Source organism: Egretta garzetta, unplaced genomic scaffold (assembly GCF_000687185.1).
Source record: "Egretta garzetta isolate BGI_Z169 unplaced genomic scaffold, ASM68718v1 scaffold204, whole genome shotgun sequence".
Classification (NCBI taxonomy): Eukaryota; Metazoa; Chordata; class Aves; order Pelecaniformes; family Ardeidae; genus Egretta; species Egretta garzetta.
The window spans coordinates 1351129-1368367 of NW_009259424.1; the positions used below are offsets into that span (position 1 = coordinate 1351129).

Here is a 17239-nt window from a genome sequence, read left to right on the forward strand (position 1 = left end):
AGATTTTTTTTTTTTAAATGTACTGGCCATCTTCACAAGCAGTGCATCTGTCTTTCTGAAAGCTCAAATTTTGGAAAATATCTTACTTTTTTCTCTTAAAACATCATGAGACTTTCGGTCAATAGTAACCTGTATGGCATTTTTTAAGGTGGCCATGTCATATATGGGTGTAGACCTCCAACAGCTACAAGTAGCAATTAAGTTAGGCGTAAGAAAAAAAATTCTAATAGCAAGAATAGTTAAGCATGGACACAGATTCGTGTAGATACTGTATTCCCAAGAGACTGATAGTTTCTGAAGAAGTTAAGAGAAGCATCTATCACAGTAAAGTTGATTTTGCTTTGAGATGGGCAGGACATCATGTTCACCCTTTCTCTTCACTTGATGACAGTGGAACTAGGAGAGTTTATACTGACATACATTAATCATACGTACTCAAGGCTTTAGGGTGCAAAGAGACTAAAAAAAAACCCCAAACCCAACACTACCTTGTGTAGTGGTAGAACAAAAAAAAAAGTTGATTTTTTTATTAGCATTTTATAGCATTATCATATTTATGAGTTTATATCTGCAAGATCTAGTGGTGAAATAAAAGGCACCTGAGTCAGACAAGCTTTAGTGTGTGCTCGGTAGGCAGGAAACCTGTTCAGCTCTGGAAATGGGGACCTGAAAAGGCATTTAACATTTTTTTTTTATTTTCCCCTCCAGTAACTCAGCCTGAATAGGTTTCTGTTTGTTTGTTTTTGTTTTTAATTTCTGGCATTCTCAGTTGTGACAGTTACAACTAGGAGAAAGAGGCAAGTTGCAGAAGTGTAAGGAGAAGAAATATGAACTGTCTAGCTAATACTAAAGCAAAAGACAAGAAAAAAAAAAGTCTTCATGAATCTTATTTGCATATTCAGATATACCATTGATAGCTGTATTTTTTCCTTTCCTGAAAATGAGAATAAGGCTTTTGGATAGTGAAGTCTAGACTAATTGTGTGAGTTTACAGGTTCTTTAAAAATAAAAGTTACCAACAGCATGACATAAAAGGGAGGTACATCATCATTACTAGAAAAATAAATCAGTTTCATTATTTCTTTTGCAAGAATAAATGACAACAAAATGTGTTCAGTATGAATGGTTCAGTTAATGGCTTTCCATGCCTCATTTATGACACGCTCTTGTATAAAACTACTGTAATTACTGAAGTGCGCAGAGCTGGAGGGACACATCGTTTTCTTTTGATGAGTATTCTCACCCCTAGTTGATGAGTTTTTGTTCTCTAAGAAGCACAGAATTAGTATATACAATGTTTAAATTATTTCACTTTGAAATATGTTTCATTGGTACAATCACGTTATGATTAGATTGTAGATAGAACTATTGCTGAATTGCATCCACCTTAAAAGTCTGTTTCTTATGGAAGCAAAGGTACTCTATGAAAGCTGGAAGAAACATATTCTTATATAACTAAACATTTTAAATTCCATCAGTGTTTTTTACAATAACATCCATCCTTTTTACGTCAGTTGACCTAAGGCAATTAATGAGGCAGTCATCAAACATTAATGTTATTCCAAAGAAATTCCATACTAATGCAACATTAATTAATGCTCACTTGTATGTTGTTATTGTTACAGGTGCCGTGTCTATAGTGGTGCCACTTTGAAGTGTCCACTATTTTGAATGTATTAAAGCTTTAATGTAACAGGACTGGGTATAATGAATTCCATGTTGTAGGTTCATTTGCTGTTACACAGCAGGTGCTCCTTTGTAGTTAACCATCTAAAGAGACAATTTTAAGAATGAATTATTGACATGCAAAATTGATGTTGATAAAGTAGAATATAAGCTCCATTCCATGTGGGATTTTCACAGTTGTACACGCTGCACCTCGGCTTACATAAAAATTCTTGGCAAGGTTCTAGTGGCAAAATGTTAATTCCTTAGGTATTCATTGAAATAACATTAATCATGAACTCTGATGTTCACGTTGATTTATTCTGAAACTTTATAATTAAAATTAATCAGATTCTATAATTAGGTAGAGCAGGAAAATGGAATTTAGCCTTGTTACTTTATAATAGAACTATTAATTCACTTAAATGTTGGAATTTTTTTGAGGACTTTAATGAACGTCTACTTTAAAATATGGATCATACAGTCAAATTTGTATTTAATAAGAGGTTCATGTGTGTCTTTCTGTGTTGAAAAGTGTTTGGCAATACTTTGTGAGAAACAGGCTTATTTTTTGTTTTCCATTGTGAAGGACTTGAGAAAGCTGAAAAAAATATTCTGCTTTCTGGTGAGCTGAATCTTAATTTTAAGAACCGAGGGAAATCTGATAATTAAATCTACAGAGTTTCAGGTAATTTCTGTACTTTAGATGACTGGATGGATGTTATTCAAGCTACCTGGAAGTCATCAGTCGTTATTAATTATGTGATAAGCATATTTCTGTGTCAAAAATGAAAGTGGAAAGTGTTATTATTACACTACTCTATCATTCATTTCTACTAGAACAAAGAGGCAGGTTTTCTTGTCAAAGTAGATTTACTGTCTGCAGGGCTTGTGAATGTTACAAATTTGTATGTCTTCAAAGACATGTATGCATTCAAGAAGGGACTATTAAAATGCCACATTTGGCTCAGTAAGTCCCTGACCTACAAACTGTTGGGGACTGTAGGGGCATTCTGGGGAAATACTGCTGTGTGCTTGCCCCATTCTTCAGTGCTTCTTTGGGTTTCATCTTTCAGCTGCTGTTCAAGACAGGTTATCAAACCTAGATATATCTTTGATCTGACCAAGTAAATCCATTATTATATTCATTTAGAGATATTAATGCCTTTACTGGTCAGATTTGCCTTCAGGAAGCCCAGGCCCCTGAGACCCATGCAAAGTCTGGAGCAAAATGATTTGTCCCTCAAGAAAGGAGGATCAGGCTAGGGAACGTGAGTTAAACTGTTCTTTCTCACCTGCTCAACAGACTGTTTCTGCTAGACCAGTCGGGAACTAAATGTAGGTGCTTGTATTTGACACTATACCTATCATGTAATTTTTTTACATTAACAATCTTTGGGTACCTACACTGACAATAAATCAATTTCCAGAATTTATTACAGCTCTGTTGATACTGGAATCCTGGCTTTATTTTTCTAGTCAGTGGTGTTGCCCTTGCAGTTTTGTTTTTGGTTTTTTACCATTCATGTTACGTTTTTTGCACAATTTCTGTTCTCTTGTCTGATCTAAGGATTGGAAATAACAGTCAGAGATAAAAAATGCCTTGAGAGAGAAGAGGAGAGATTGAGTGGCTGTCAGTAAAGCAAGGTAGTAAACAACTTCTGAGCTTGGTACATTTTCTGTTTGTTGTGTGTTGCCAAAAGAAGTCTGATATTTGTGATGGATCTCTGAAAACTGTGTATATAAATATATATATATATATTTTGTTAGTGGTAGCTCTCAGATCCTTTCTGGGTAGTTTCTATAACACTTTGTAGTGTAAATTTTGTTCACTTTTTAATTGAGACAGCCATTTGCTTTCTTGTATAGATTTTTTTTTTGTTTGTTATTTTTTTATATACTGTCATGAGACATATGCAGTAATTTGTCAGATTAATCATTAACCTTCCTATATACCCTCTTCTTTAGATTTCTTTTTAAAAATGTCTGTGGGTTGGTTTTTTTTTTATTTATTATTGATAGAGGCTATACTCTCTATCAGCTTGTATTTTGCAAGCATAATGAATTTGCCCAGCTGTTTCTTGATAAAATGATCTAACAGGGTATGGTGGTGTCACTTAACTGTAAGACTGAGATTGGTGCTGTTGGCTACCTCTGCTTCTGGTGTGTGGATCATCTTGCAAAGGGAAATTATATGTAAAAGTGACCCTATGTAAATAAATTTTTGAACCCATAGCCTCAGCCTACATTTTTCTTGTACTGTCTAACGTAGAAGACTGGGACTTTATTAGGTGATAAAAAGTGTTTTGTACACATAACTACAGCATTTAGTATTTCTGTGCACTCCCAAGTCAGTACATAGCCATCAATACTCTGTTGGAAAGCAGGTGTACACACACTAATGTAGGACCTTAAGAGTGAGTCCTTGTTTGGGTTAACTTAACCTAGATTTTTTTCCTTCTATTGATTTTTTTAGGGAAGGTACCTACCTGCCATCTAGTTGTCTTGAAGACATCCATCTTGTTGAGAATAGCAGATTTCAGGTTGATGCAGTCCATTAAGAAAATGGTATGCAGTTATATGTATGGAAACATATGTTTAAAACTCTAGATTTGGAGCAGGCACGTAATCCACTGCTTTGGGCCCTGGGATGTTGTATCTGTCTTTCAGAGTGCTGGAGTGGCCCGTTGGGCTTACAAATGCCCAGGATGTTGATTGTGATAGTACAGCAGAGCTGAGAGGTGCAGAATCGCTGCTATTTCTGTGACCCTGCTGTTCATTTGTCTATTCATACATCAGTCTGAAACTGCAAGTCTTTCAGGAGAGGTCCAAGACAAACCAGATTCATTAATGTATGCTTCATTATTGGAGAAAAGAAACAAAAGGAGAAACATTTATGTACATGAACATATACCCAGTTGCGCTTGCTTGTTTAACCAGATGTCAAAAATATTTTGTGTCTCTTGGTGTAAGAAAATAGTTTATCACGCTCCTTAGCCTAAGTTCTTTAGAGTGTGTAACGCTGAAAATATTCATGTTGTACAGTTCTCCATAAATTACAGGTACCTGGAGCCTTTGACCATTTGTGCATTTCAAGTAACTGCATCAGTGCCAGGACCACATTCATGCACCATAAATATTTGAGGGCAGTAAAGAATAGGAAGGGCAGAGTAAGAATAACTGAAATAATGTTTTGGGAGGATGGTATTTGATCCTAAGAGCTTAGGCCTTCTATTGTGACCAGAATGCCTAAACATTAAACCTTAAAACCAACTTTGAAATGGAGCAGTTAACTTCTTCCTGCAGTACAAAAGTCACTTGACTCCAGAATGACACCTGCATTTTTGGTTTCATTTTATAATTAGCAAAATGTGTTTTCAAACTGTGCATAGTAGAATTCCAGCACTGTAGAAGATGACCAGGAATTCAAGAACCCATGTAGTAAAGAAATAAGGAACTGAAGTGTGGATGTTTAAGATGAGTCTTAAAAAGACAAGTAATGTTTTGAATAGCAAATAATTTATGCAAAATATGTTACAAAATCTAAGATGCTAAATAAATAACCAATACAATGTATTCTGTTTTGACACTTGTTTCCACTCAAAAGATAGTGAATGCAGATTCATTTGTTAACAATATTTTGAAGCTATTTTTCATTATATTTGCTTTATATTTTGTACAAACAGTTGAACTGTAATTTTAAATCTCAGTCTTCTGCTTTGAAGCTACACGAAAATATGGTGGGATAAACATTCAGAAAAATAGATTTGTGGTTATATAATTTCTCTTTATTATAAAAAAGTTGCTTCACCATATGAAACTTTTCTCCTATGTTTTGGAAGGCTCGTGTTCCCTTTTGTATTTCACCGAGTCGGCATGATATAATGTGTTTCTAATTTCTGTAATCTTCTGTGATTACAACATGAGGGTAGTATTATAAAAGTTATTCTCATACAGTATTGAGAAGTCTTGAAGATTTAAAACCAAAGAATGGGATATAAGAATGCTTCAATCCAGATATTAAATGGTAGACAAATAAGCAATGTAGTAATTGTTAAAGACTTAATACTACATTTTTTTTTATTATTTAAAGGTTTTGGGTTTTTATTTCCTTAGCTTGACGTTATCATAATGTTAAAGGACTATTAACCTTTACTGTTTGGTCTGAATTACTATATATTTTTCAGCGGGGTAGGAGTTTCTTACTTTTGAGTAGCATTTTACATTCTAGGAGTAGTATAACTCTTAAGGGCTTGTTTCTGTTGCCACTTCCGTCAGCAGCTATCTTTGACAGAAGTAGGTTTGGCACCCATTCGTCTTTAAGTAGAAATACAAATGCCTGATTTGGCAGGCTCTAGTCTCACAGCAGATTTTGTAAAGATGGCTGCCTAGTAAAGTCTCCTGTCCATATTGTCTTGCAGAACAGTGAGACTTTACAGAAGAACATCATCAGCATCGTCTAAGAGTTGCATACATAAAATTTGTTGTTAAAATAGATCTGTTTATCATTACATGTTTCTCATTTAGAAATCAGGCTGTATTTCAAGGCAACAGGTAAGTTTGAGGAGAATTGTTATTTTTTTTTTTTTTAAATTTTCATTTATAAGAAAACTTGGCTATGTATTTTAAGAATTTCTTAGAAGTCTGAATAGTTCAACCCTCCTTTTGGTTAATGCATTACTTGTGGAACCAGTAGATAAAATTCTACACATTAAACACGGTAAAAACGGTGCATATTCTGCAAAGGACAGAATTTTAGATTAAAGTTTTCTGGGCACAAAAGCAGTAACAAAATGATCCCTACAAAACAGAGTAACTTAATAACACAAGAAATAACTTTTGTTAATTTGAAACTTTAGAAACTGAAACTTGTAAAGTAAGATGTAATTAAATTATGGTACTGTACATACCAGCTGTTCTTGGTAGTTGAAACTTTACAATATGAAAAATACATTACATCTGTACAGTTTATACAGGTAGGTAGGATGAGTTTTGAAAAAGATTCACTTTAAGGGTCATACTCTGAAGTCAAAAAAATACTGCACAACTTAACTAATTACAAATTGTAGACTTGAAACAATTAATCTTTGTGATTCATTTTTAATTTGAACAGAGATCCTAGAATCCATAATACTATGTCTTCTCGCTTCTGTCCATAATGTTACATAGAATTTGGTTGCAGCCTCTGCTACAGGAAAAAAAATAATTGACAACAACCCCCCCCTCCCCCAGTTAAGCCAGCTGCTGACTGTGTTCCTTGATGCGTGCTGCTGTTGTTATTGTGCTCAGATCCAGATCTGTTTCTAGGTGTGTTTCCACTGTTTCTTCCTGGTTATTCGAGTCATAGGGCTTGTGAGCAAGCAGTTCATGGTGCACTCCACAGTAACTTATCGTGGGCTGATCATAGGCAAGAAATGTTGACACATTCATAGACAATGGTATCTAGGGGGAAAAAGAAGATGAAAACCAGCCAGTTACCAAAAGACATGATCAGATTGTACTTGCCTGCATTTAATGTTGAAGAAACGGACTGTCTAAAAACATTGGCTAATGCCAAATACAGTGTTGCAGGTAAAAAATCTCTTCCTTCTCTCTATCCCTCTACCCCCTCCGCTCCACCCAAACCCAGGTCTTTACTAGGGTGTTTTAAGCTTAAGCACTACCACTTTTGATCTTGTGGCCCAGGGCTAGGTGTGGGCTTGAATGTGTTTGTGAGGATTAAAATGTGCTTTAACGCAAATTTTATCTTTAGAATGTAATTAGCCTCTGCTAAAATCAATCTATCAGGGAGGAGAAAGAGTAGTGACTCAGTTGGGGATATATGGAATATTTCAAATGACATTTAAATGGCTTTTTAAGTTTAAAAGTGGTTAGTGGATCTTGCTTGAATGTATCAGTGGGTGCGATACTATTGGTCTGCTGGGAAATACAGATGGCGTTTCCTATTATCTATAGCATAAGCAGTGATTTGAATCTAGCAGCTTTCAGTAAATATTGGGCCATGGTAGATGACAGCTTCATCCACTGTTATGCTGTGGTAGCTCTTGGAAGCTTCACTATTGCAGGTTTAACTCAAATGCTTTAGGCTGAAAAGTTATTCATTTTTTTTTTTTACTATTTTCTTGGGGATTTTGAACACACTTCAGCATAGAATTATTTACAATACATTGTAGAATCAGAGGTGAAATTAATACAGATTTTGAATTGTATGTATTTGTGCTATTAGATTTACTTTTATATATATCAAGAGAATTGAAGGATGAAAAAGGTGTCTGTTGTAATGGCTATGTGAGTCATGAGTTAAAGGATTTGAAAATCAGATTTCCAGTCCATTGTAAAACTAAAGAGAATTGTGGCTTTTATTGTTCTCTTGCTGTTGTTTTGAAGACTGACTGAAATGTAGTAAAACTAAATATGAAGGCAGGTAATATTTAAAAGCATTTGAATTTGAAATATGAAATAATACAAACCAAAACTGTTTCTCATTAGCACAACTGGCTGATGCATTTGGATGTCCCACCTGTACCTCTACATGCTCATGACAACGTGTTGTAAGTCTCGCTATAAACACTGCTCATATGCTATGCAAAACACGTCAATAGACTGAAAAATATAAGGAAATGATGACTTTTCTACCTACATATGAGATATCGGTAGCTCATGAAGAGCTAAATAACGTTCAGATCAGCAGATGAATGTATGCAGCATATCAGGTGATCGCACTGTCTGAATTGGAAGAATATCAGTTCAACCTGTGACGAAACTGTATCTTCATAGGACAGAATCAGAAAACCAGTCAAATGTATTTTTTTCCTGTCCTGATTCTTGTATTTGAAAGATTTAAGGTTAAAGACACCATATGTATCATAGGTGTCTGGTGATCTGTATCTCTTCACTCATAAAAATTCATGAGATCTCCCTGCATTTCATGTATTTCATGTAGCCACCTTGGGTGTGTTTTGTTGCGGCTTTTTTTTTTTCCCCTTGTGATGAAACACTTAATGAGTACCTCAGGCTTTCTTAAAATAATGCAGACTTTACCTGAGGAAGAGCTCTGGCATTTTAAATACATAGAACAAGAAGAAATGCTCCACATTTTTCCCCCTTCATAAACACTATCAATATCTTTTCTTAAACTATTAACATTTACTTTTACAGCTCAAAATATATTTCCTAACCTAATTTCATGGATTGGCACAATATTGGATGGTGTCACCATGGGCATAGATTACTTTTGGAGGCCACAATGCAATGAACTTGTTTTGTCTCCTGCAGCTTTGCTGTCATGATAGAGGAAAGGCTACAGTGCTACACTATGACCTCGTCACTAGTGTGATCACATCCAGAACCCTGGCCCCTATCTCCTCAAGCAGCAATTTCAATACAACCAACACAATTCTTAAGCCCTACTGTAAACAGGACTGATCCTCTCCATCCCAGGTTGATTGTGCCTTCAGTTCCCATGGTATTGTAGGGTAAAAACATCTCTGGTCCTCTTTGTACCTAACCTAAAGACTGCTCTAAAGTTTGGAGATGGGATGTAAGCAAAGCCACTTCCATCTCCATTTGTGTTCTGTTGGCCAGACACACGTGCCCGAGAGGTACACAGAATTTCTTGCTGAATGAACCACCTTAGTAAACAGCGAGGCTAGAAGACATGAGATGTCCCAAAGAGTGTACAAAAAAGAAAAGTGGCATTAAGGCTCTGGCTGTACAGGGAATCATGTAGACATGCTGGTACTCACTTTTTCTCTGCTCACTCAGCTGATTTAGTCATATTTGCGTTGCCCCTTTTTTGACAGGAGCAAAAGGTGGTGAATGGCCTTATATCACTAATGCCTAGCCACACTTCCATGGAAACCAGACAAAATGTTGTACAATCTGGCTTCAAATGTGGTTGCCCACATTTTTGTTGGAATAGTCAGTGAAGAGATATTTAGTGCCACATCTATCAAAATAGAAGATACGGGTTGACATGCTTTGTAAAAATTAAAATCTGTCTCTGTATTTGGAATAAGAGATGAGGCTTGCATACATTTTTGAAAAAGGTTTGTTGTATGTATGCTGGACTGGAAAAAGTATGTGTGTGTTATGGTCGTAATACCTGGTCATATTCTCAGCAGCCTTTTGTCATGTATTTTTCATGTTATGTATCTAAATTGCTGACATTTGATCATATTCTCTTTTCAACAACATCAGAATAGAAAGACATCAGAAGAGAGGAAAGGAGCACTTTAACTGCTTCAGACCTATAGTCAGAAACACGCTGGTTATGGTTATGGGCTTGTTCTAATTTCTTTCTGATGCTGACATGATGGCCTTGCAGTAAAGCAACTCTAAAAGAAGTTTGTCAGCTAAGCAAGGTGGGGTAAGCAAACTATACGTGCAATTGCCATGAAATGTAGACAATTGCATACATGCATTCTTTCATGCATATGCATACAGGCCTGAGTGGGAAGCCACATAGGAGGAGATCTAAGGCCTAGCTGAGATTAGAGGAACAGAACAGCTTTTGGATTAATGACATTTTCCTTAATCTGGTAAAGTTTCCATTCTGAAAAAAAATATTAGCCTGTATGGTTCTTCATTGCTGTTTTCTGAAGTGATGTATGAAATTGTGTTGACAATTCTACCTTATTCTTGGCAAATATGAACCAGGAATGATGGCATTCTTCAGAAGAAACTGCACTGGTTCTCTTGTAATCAGGCCATTCCTGTAGAATGCAAAATCTGCACCTTTTAGAAAATTAGTGGTTTTCAGGCCTGTTATAAAATCTCCCAGACAGTTTCTTCTGACCTACTTACTTTCTCTTGCTGCATCTTTTTTCCCTCCTTAAGTGTGTCTCATTCTGTCTCTATTTCCTGGAACAGTGAAGATCTGACCACCTGCCATATTCCTTTTTAGTGTAAGTATTTGGGGAAGGAGACTTCTTGGTCACTCCAGTTCATACCGCAGCTCATTTGTAACCATCAGGTGAAGCTGCTACCAACTGCTGCTCTACTGCTGCCTAGGTGTGCTGGATCATTTTGGGCTTCTCAGGTTATAGTCCTGGAACAGAGATGTCAACCCTCATGTCATGGTAATTAAGCAAGGAACATCCCTGTTTGTATTTCCTTCTTTGCCTTTTTCCTTCTGATAGTGGTATGTGTCTCAGTAAAAGTTCTGTCTCTATAAAACTCCTGTTCTTTGAACTTTTTTTTTAAATTCCAATAAGTAATACCACAGCATTTGCAATGATAGCTCTCATGTCTTTGGCAGCAATTCTGGAGTAAAAAACTCTGCGTTGTTTAATTACTAGTGATGTGTGAACCTCATATTGTTTGGAGTTCAGGTTCAGACGAGCATCCAAAAAGCCTCAGCTTATCTCAGATTTGCAGTTCAGAAGTCTTAAAATTGCAATTACTATTCAAGGAAGCATCTGTCCTGCAAGCTGAATTTCATTGCATAGTATTAAATTTCTGTACAGTGGGGGGTGGGGAGAAGTTCCATCAACCCTATATCTTTTCAGTAAGGAAGTCTAAAACTCCAGACTTGTTTTACATAGAAAATGTAGCTAAAAGGTTGCATTTACAAAACTGTATAGCAAACCAGAATTTAAAAAAAAAAAATAGTAATTCTGTTCAGTCCTGACAAAAATTCAGTCCAGTGGTTGGGATGTTGATGTTTTTGCATTTCTGTTTTGATCCTCGCTGGCAGTTGAAAAATTACCACAGATTAAAAAGAAAGCGGTTTTTTTGGTTGTTTTTTTTTTTTGGTTTTTTTTTTTAATTTAAAATGAGACTGAGAATTTGGTTCTGGCTTCTCTCTAGCAATTACAGAGATCTGCAGGAAATAGGTTATTTTATCCAGACTGCAGAAGTATATTCACTGCTAAACAGATGTGAACTGGTTGGGGAGGGGAATGCTTCTAGCTACAGATGAATATCTTGGCAGTCAGCAAAGATGGGAAAGGTTCTAGCAAAGGCGTACAGCATTTATTAAGCTTCTGGTGTTGTGGCTCTGTTCTTATCTGATTGCTTGACCTTGGCTTGGCTTTCATAAGAAACAGAACTGCATTTTTTTCTGAATTTATTGTATATAGAATTGGAGGCAATATTTTCAGCCTAAGGATTTTGGTATTTTGTTAAATTGAACGGACGTGGGGTGTTCAAACCTCCTGGGCGATTTCAAGACTCAGCCACAGAATTCTGGAAATGGAAGCTGGGAAACTAAAGGCATAAGGGCATAGTCAAAGATCTGGAGTGGCTTAAGAATGTAGGCATGGGAAAATATGATAGGGCAAAGGAATATTGTCCATGGAGATGGCAGAGATAAGGAGCTCAAAAACAGAAGATCATAATGAGGAGGGATGAAAATAAGTAAACCAGGTTGTACACTGAAATAGGAGAATAAAATGAGCTGAAGGATGGAAGCAATAGAAGTGATGGACTTGTGATATATCATTCTGAAAATGTACAGAATATAGGAATGGTATTACAACATAGGCATGGGACTATAATATATCAGCATATGGTCAACATATGAGAGTTAAACCTATTTCATATAGAAGTCAGTGGAATTTTGCGATTGGCTTCAGTAAAAAAAAAAAAAAAAAAAAAAAAAGGAACAAGCCCTTGTAATATATACAGGGGAACCATAAAGGTTTTATGGCATGAATCAAAATGAAATGCTTTATTCATGACACCTGTGAAGGATCCTGTTATTTCAAATGAACCTCAAAACAAACCTGATAACTTTACCATCCATTAGTTTGTCTTTGTGATGTATTTGCCATGTTATTTAAATTTATTGGAGGTTAAATTTTGGATAGTACTATTTTTGAATCCTTATGCGCATAAAAGAGAAAAAGGCTTGGAAGGAATAAAATACCTTGGGTTTATTAGATAGAGAATACATTAGAATAAATTATAATTAATGTATTTAAGAAATCTTATCTAAGTTGGCTCTTTCATGAATATTAACAATCTGATTTCGGACTTTGAATTACAAGTGAAGGCAGTTTCTGTCTTCATTTGGGACCCCCCTGAATTCCTATTTCTCTCCTGTTTCCTATGTCTGTGAACCTCACTATTGAACGTTGTTCTCAGCAAAGCATCACTGAACCCATTTTATTCATATTAACTAGCCAATATTTCCGCGATACCTTCAATTCTTCTTTAAATAGCCCTGTTTCACACAAGCTTGCAAATCACTTGTCAAATTGTGCTTTGTTTTTGCTATCTCTGTTTTCTCAGCCCCCTCTCAACTTCCCAGCGTGCCTACTCCAAGCTTCATTATGCTATTCTCTTTATGATGGTCAGACACATTTACCTGTTTTCCTCTGTCACCCTCTGTCCTATTTTCCCATATTTCTCATCTGCATGTTTCCTATCTGGTTGCCTGCTTTTCCCTTCCATTTCTCTTAAGACTTTGCTTCTCACAGTGCCTGGTGACTTCTTCTCCATCTGCCTTTTGCTTTCCAGTGACTCCATCCCTCTGCCAACCGACCGGTTCTGTCCTCTGGCCTACCCCAGGCTCATTCCACTGAAATGCATTTTATCCTGCCCTCTCTGAGAGCTGTCTCTTGTAGCCAGAACTACCTTGGATAATGGTGGCTATAGGCAGAGTTTCTCAGTTTTTCCTGTCTGCCTCTTTTCCATGCAGCCCTCCATAGGTGCCCTTTTGTTTTCATAGACAGCATTGCAGGGCATTGTAATGCCTGTCCCAGATTTTACCGCAGACCTTTCAAAACATTTTACTCTGTTTTCCATGTCCTGGTTTTCTCTCAAGAGGAACTGTTTTTCCCCAAATACTTTTCCATTGCTCTCTAACATTGTTATTTCCCTAAGAGGGCTCTATTAACTTGGTTGTTTCTTTTTCTTCTGTTGCTATAAGATGCAGAGAAAATGCTATGTAAGAGTGTAATCCAAAACCTCTTGTTCCAGTGCTGCTGGCCTATAGCAGTTCTGTGTATCTGGGACTTGTGCTAGAAACTACTTCTTGTTCTGAATGGAGAGAAAAAGGTGAATATACACCCCAGGCACAGTGTAGTAGCCTTGCTCTGCTCCTCAGCGGTTCCTGTTTTCTTCCAATAACCTAGGTAGGTCTTGGAATATTTGAAGTACTCAGCAGGGTTCTTGTTTATTGATGAAGTTGCACAAGAATTACCTGAACACTCATTCAAGCTTCTTAACTGGCTTCTCCCTGAAGCTGAGTCCCTGTTCCTTGTGGAGTCTTAGGGCAGGACTGCAGCAAGATTGTTCTGTACCTTCACCTACGTCTCCTGCCACTGTGCCCCGCATTTAAATCCTCTCTATGATTTCATAGAATCATAGAATGTTTTGTGTTGGAAGGGACCCCTAGATGTCATCTAGTCGAAACCCCTGCAGTGAGCAGGGACACCGCTAACTAGATCAGATTTAGGCAGGTCTTGCATGTAACAAGTCCCTTCTTTTTTCTCTTAAGTAGCGTGTCCAGTGGCTTTCTGTGAAAGCCTTAGAGGTGTCTGGTGGGTATAGTTATGAAAAGAAAGGACCTATCTGATTGTGATCTTCTCCCATTTCTTTAACTATCTGCAGCTTCAAGCATGTATTTACTTAGAAGTTCTGTTCCGTGAAACAAGGGAGATAATTAAACTCAAGCTTTGTTAAAGGAATAGATAAACCTGTTATAGCCTATTTGTGATGGTCATGGATTTACAGTTCAGATCCTCCTAGCTCCTCTACCAAAACGTAACTCGCCTGTGGGGGTAAGTTTACCGGAAGGTACTTTTTATTGTTGTTGGTATTACTTAATTCTTTTGTAATTAATACTTAATTAGTTTTATAATCTTTTATTAAATATTGGCATACACTGTGAGGAGTCCTTACTGTAAGGCAATGAGTAAATGATTAAATTGTGGTCCCTTTAAAGTGCTAAAAATGGATGGCTGCAAAAATTGCTAGTCACTTGAAAGATCTTGGTTTTCCTCTAAACCTCTAAATTCTTAGGTGGTTGTTCCTTAAAACTAGTGTCTGCATATTTGAACCTTTCGGAGTCCAAGTTCTAAAGGCCTAGGAAAGGGCAATGTGTTGTTAGATCAGCTGGTGAGACCTTTGGCGTGAAATGTCACAAGGCATTGGTATTAACTCACCCAGCTTTACTCATGAGTGGCAGGGAGGAGTTGTGCGAGGGAGGGAATGCAAAGGGAAGGATGTTTTCAAGCTTTTTCTGCTTCTCTCAAAATTCATTTCTACTCAGTTCAGGCTGTAATTAAAAACCTACCAAAGTGTAAGCAGTAACAATAGCTTTTGTTGAACAGCAAATTTTTTCTTCACACAGATGTTAAGTTAATGCCCTCTTGTTGAGGGGGAATTGTGTTTTCTATTCAAAGGGCACATCTGTCCAGATGTTGAACATGATTTCAACATGAAAATTTCTTTTCTGTTGCTCAAGAACACTTGCTTTTCTTCTGCTATGATTTTCCTTCTCTGCACTAAATCTGGGCAATAAAGTACAGTCGTGATATGTTTGATGTGCTCTGCTTGTGTTTGGTAATTTTTCCATTCCAATGTGTTATCTCTGGTGACCTAAATTGGGGTCCTACATTGCAAGAAACAAATGCAAGCAAAACCGAACATGTATTGCTATGCATCTGTTTTGAGCCCATTCTTCACTGACATGTTAGATTAAACATGTCATAGCCCTGCATTCTTATCAGGGAAAGACAAGAGTGAGGAAGCAAAGGACAGATGAGAGGTCCTCATCACGTCACACATTTTAAGCTTTTTAAACCATACATTTAGTTGCACTGAACGTGAGGACCAGTTGTCTCCATGGCAATGTAAGAAACATTATTTCAAAGCTCCTGTTGAAGTAGCTGCTGCTGCTTCTAGACTTGACTTTGTTCTAGTGGCTGAATACCCTGTGTTTATATTGATACCAAAAAAGAAAAAGCTTTAGTAAGTGCGTGGTTAGAATTATACTCCATCAGTAATAGTATTCTTATCTGTTCAATGTTTAACATGAATTTTAAGTAATTTATGATGCAGCATATTCCCTTGGAGAGGAGACTGGTGCTAAAAAGTAAAAATCACCTTTAATGACAAAGGCCAGTACCTTTGAGCCTTTGTGTTGAATGTTGGACATGAAAACAATAAGCTGTTGTTTTTTTTTCTGAGGCATGGGAGAGGGTACAGAGAGCATTCAACCACTGTTGGGTTACATGAGAAAACCATGCAATTTTTTTTTAGTTAGGTCATTGTAGACTTGGTATCTTAATTTTAAAGTAGAAGAAATTGGCAAAAAAATTTCAGCAAGTTGAATATACTGGTTTTGACAATGACTTTTACAGTTTTTTGAAAAGCCAATGTGAGCAGCTGCTAACAGCTACAGAATATCACCCCTTTCTTTTTATTTTTAAGAAGCAGAAGATAAGGAAGAGGAGGAAGCAGAACTAAAAAGGTTTTATCTTTCATTCCCATTCAGTTCACTGGAGCTCAGACTAAGAAATAGTCAGCTGTGTTTCCTAGTTGCTGGACATTTTGTCTTGCATGTTGTTATTTTTTTCAAAATTTGAACGGGGTGACATTTGCTTAACATCTTTCCTTCCTGCAAAGAATGTGACATTCGTAGGATGAGAACAACTTGTGACTTGATTAGCTTTAATTGCTTGCTTGGCTTTGAAAGCAGTATGTATTACATTTTATTTTAGTTAGACATTCATGCTAGCTATTAATGTTAAAAAATGAGCAAGTTATAAATACTGTTCTTCCTGACAAGATAAATATCTGCCCTGCCTTTTTGAGTTTTTATTTGCTTGTGTGTGTGTGTGTTCATTTGGTTTGGGTTTTATTGGTGGGTTTTTTTGTTTGTTTGGGTTTTGGTTTTTTTTTACTGTAACAGCCTGCAGGTTTGGATTTTTATTTTTTTTTTAAATACCAGTCCTTCAAGTTCTTACGTAGTAAACTGAATTAGGATGTGAGAGTGTATGATTATGAGTAAAAAATTATACTTTCAGTTAATGCATTGTTTGAAATACGCTTCATACTATTTAATAAGGAAATGTATATTGCTCTAAAGCATTTCTAAAGATGTTATTATGATGAGATCTGTATCTCTTGAGCACTAACCTTTTTAGGTTCCTCATTTGTTTTTCATTTGTATGCAAAACTTGGTGTTTACTGGTGGGCTGTGAAGGCATAATTACTGAAGGATCATTTAAAAAAGACAGCTCTGAACTTTGTGGGTCTAAAACTAAATCAGCACAGATAAAGCTTTTGCTTTAGGTGCTGGGTAAGTGATGGATTCAGTTCAAAGTGTTAGATAGCAAGCATTTGTTATGTATAGAAAAAGCTAGCTATCTTTGTCTTAGGAAAGTTTGTTGCAGCTTGGTGAACCTGGCCATCATACTGTATCTTAGTTATAATTCATTATTGAGCAATCAACAGATAATCTTGAAATGTGAAGAATTTGCATGAATAAAAAGTGCATGAGAAAAGACACCTTTGAAAAGTAAATAATGTATTTGTAGAGATGTCTCAAAGAGAACACATTTGTAAGCCACACATATGTAGGTAGATGTGTATATATTGTATGTATACTCTAGTAAGTCTT

General features: G+C 36.4%; 2 protein-coding genes across 2 annotated transcripts in view; one reads left to right on the forward strand and one right to left on the reverse strand.

The window, feature by feature from the left end:
• CTNNA3 (catenin alpha 3) overlaps positions 1-17239 on the forward strand; it is a 505586-nt gene that overhangs the window by 142581 nt on the left and 345766 nt on the right. The window lies entirely within an intron of this gene.
• The window catches only part of LRRTM3 (leucine rich repeat transmembrane neuronal 3), an 88674-nt gene continuing 78332 nt past the window's right edge, over positions 6898-17239 (reverse strand). Inside the window, exon 2 of the mRNA XM_035892554.1 lies at positions 6898-7107. Coding sequence (XP_035748447.1) covers positions 6898-7107 — 210 coding nt within the window. The remainder of the gene's footprint in view (positions 7108-17239) is intronic.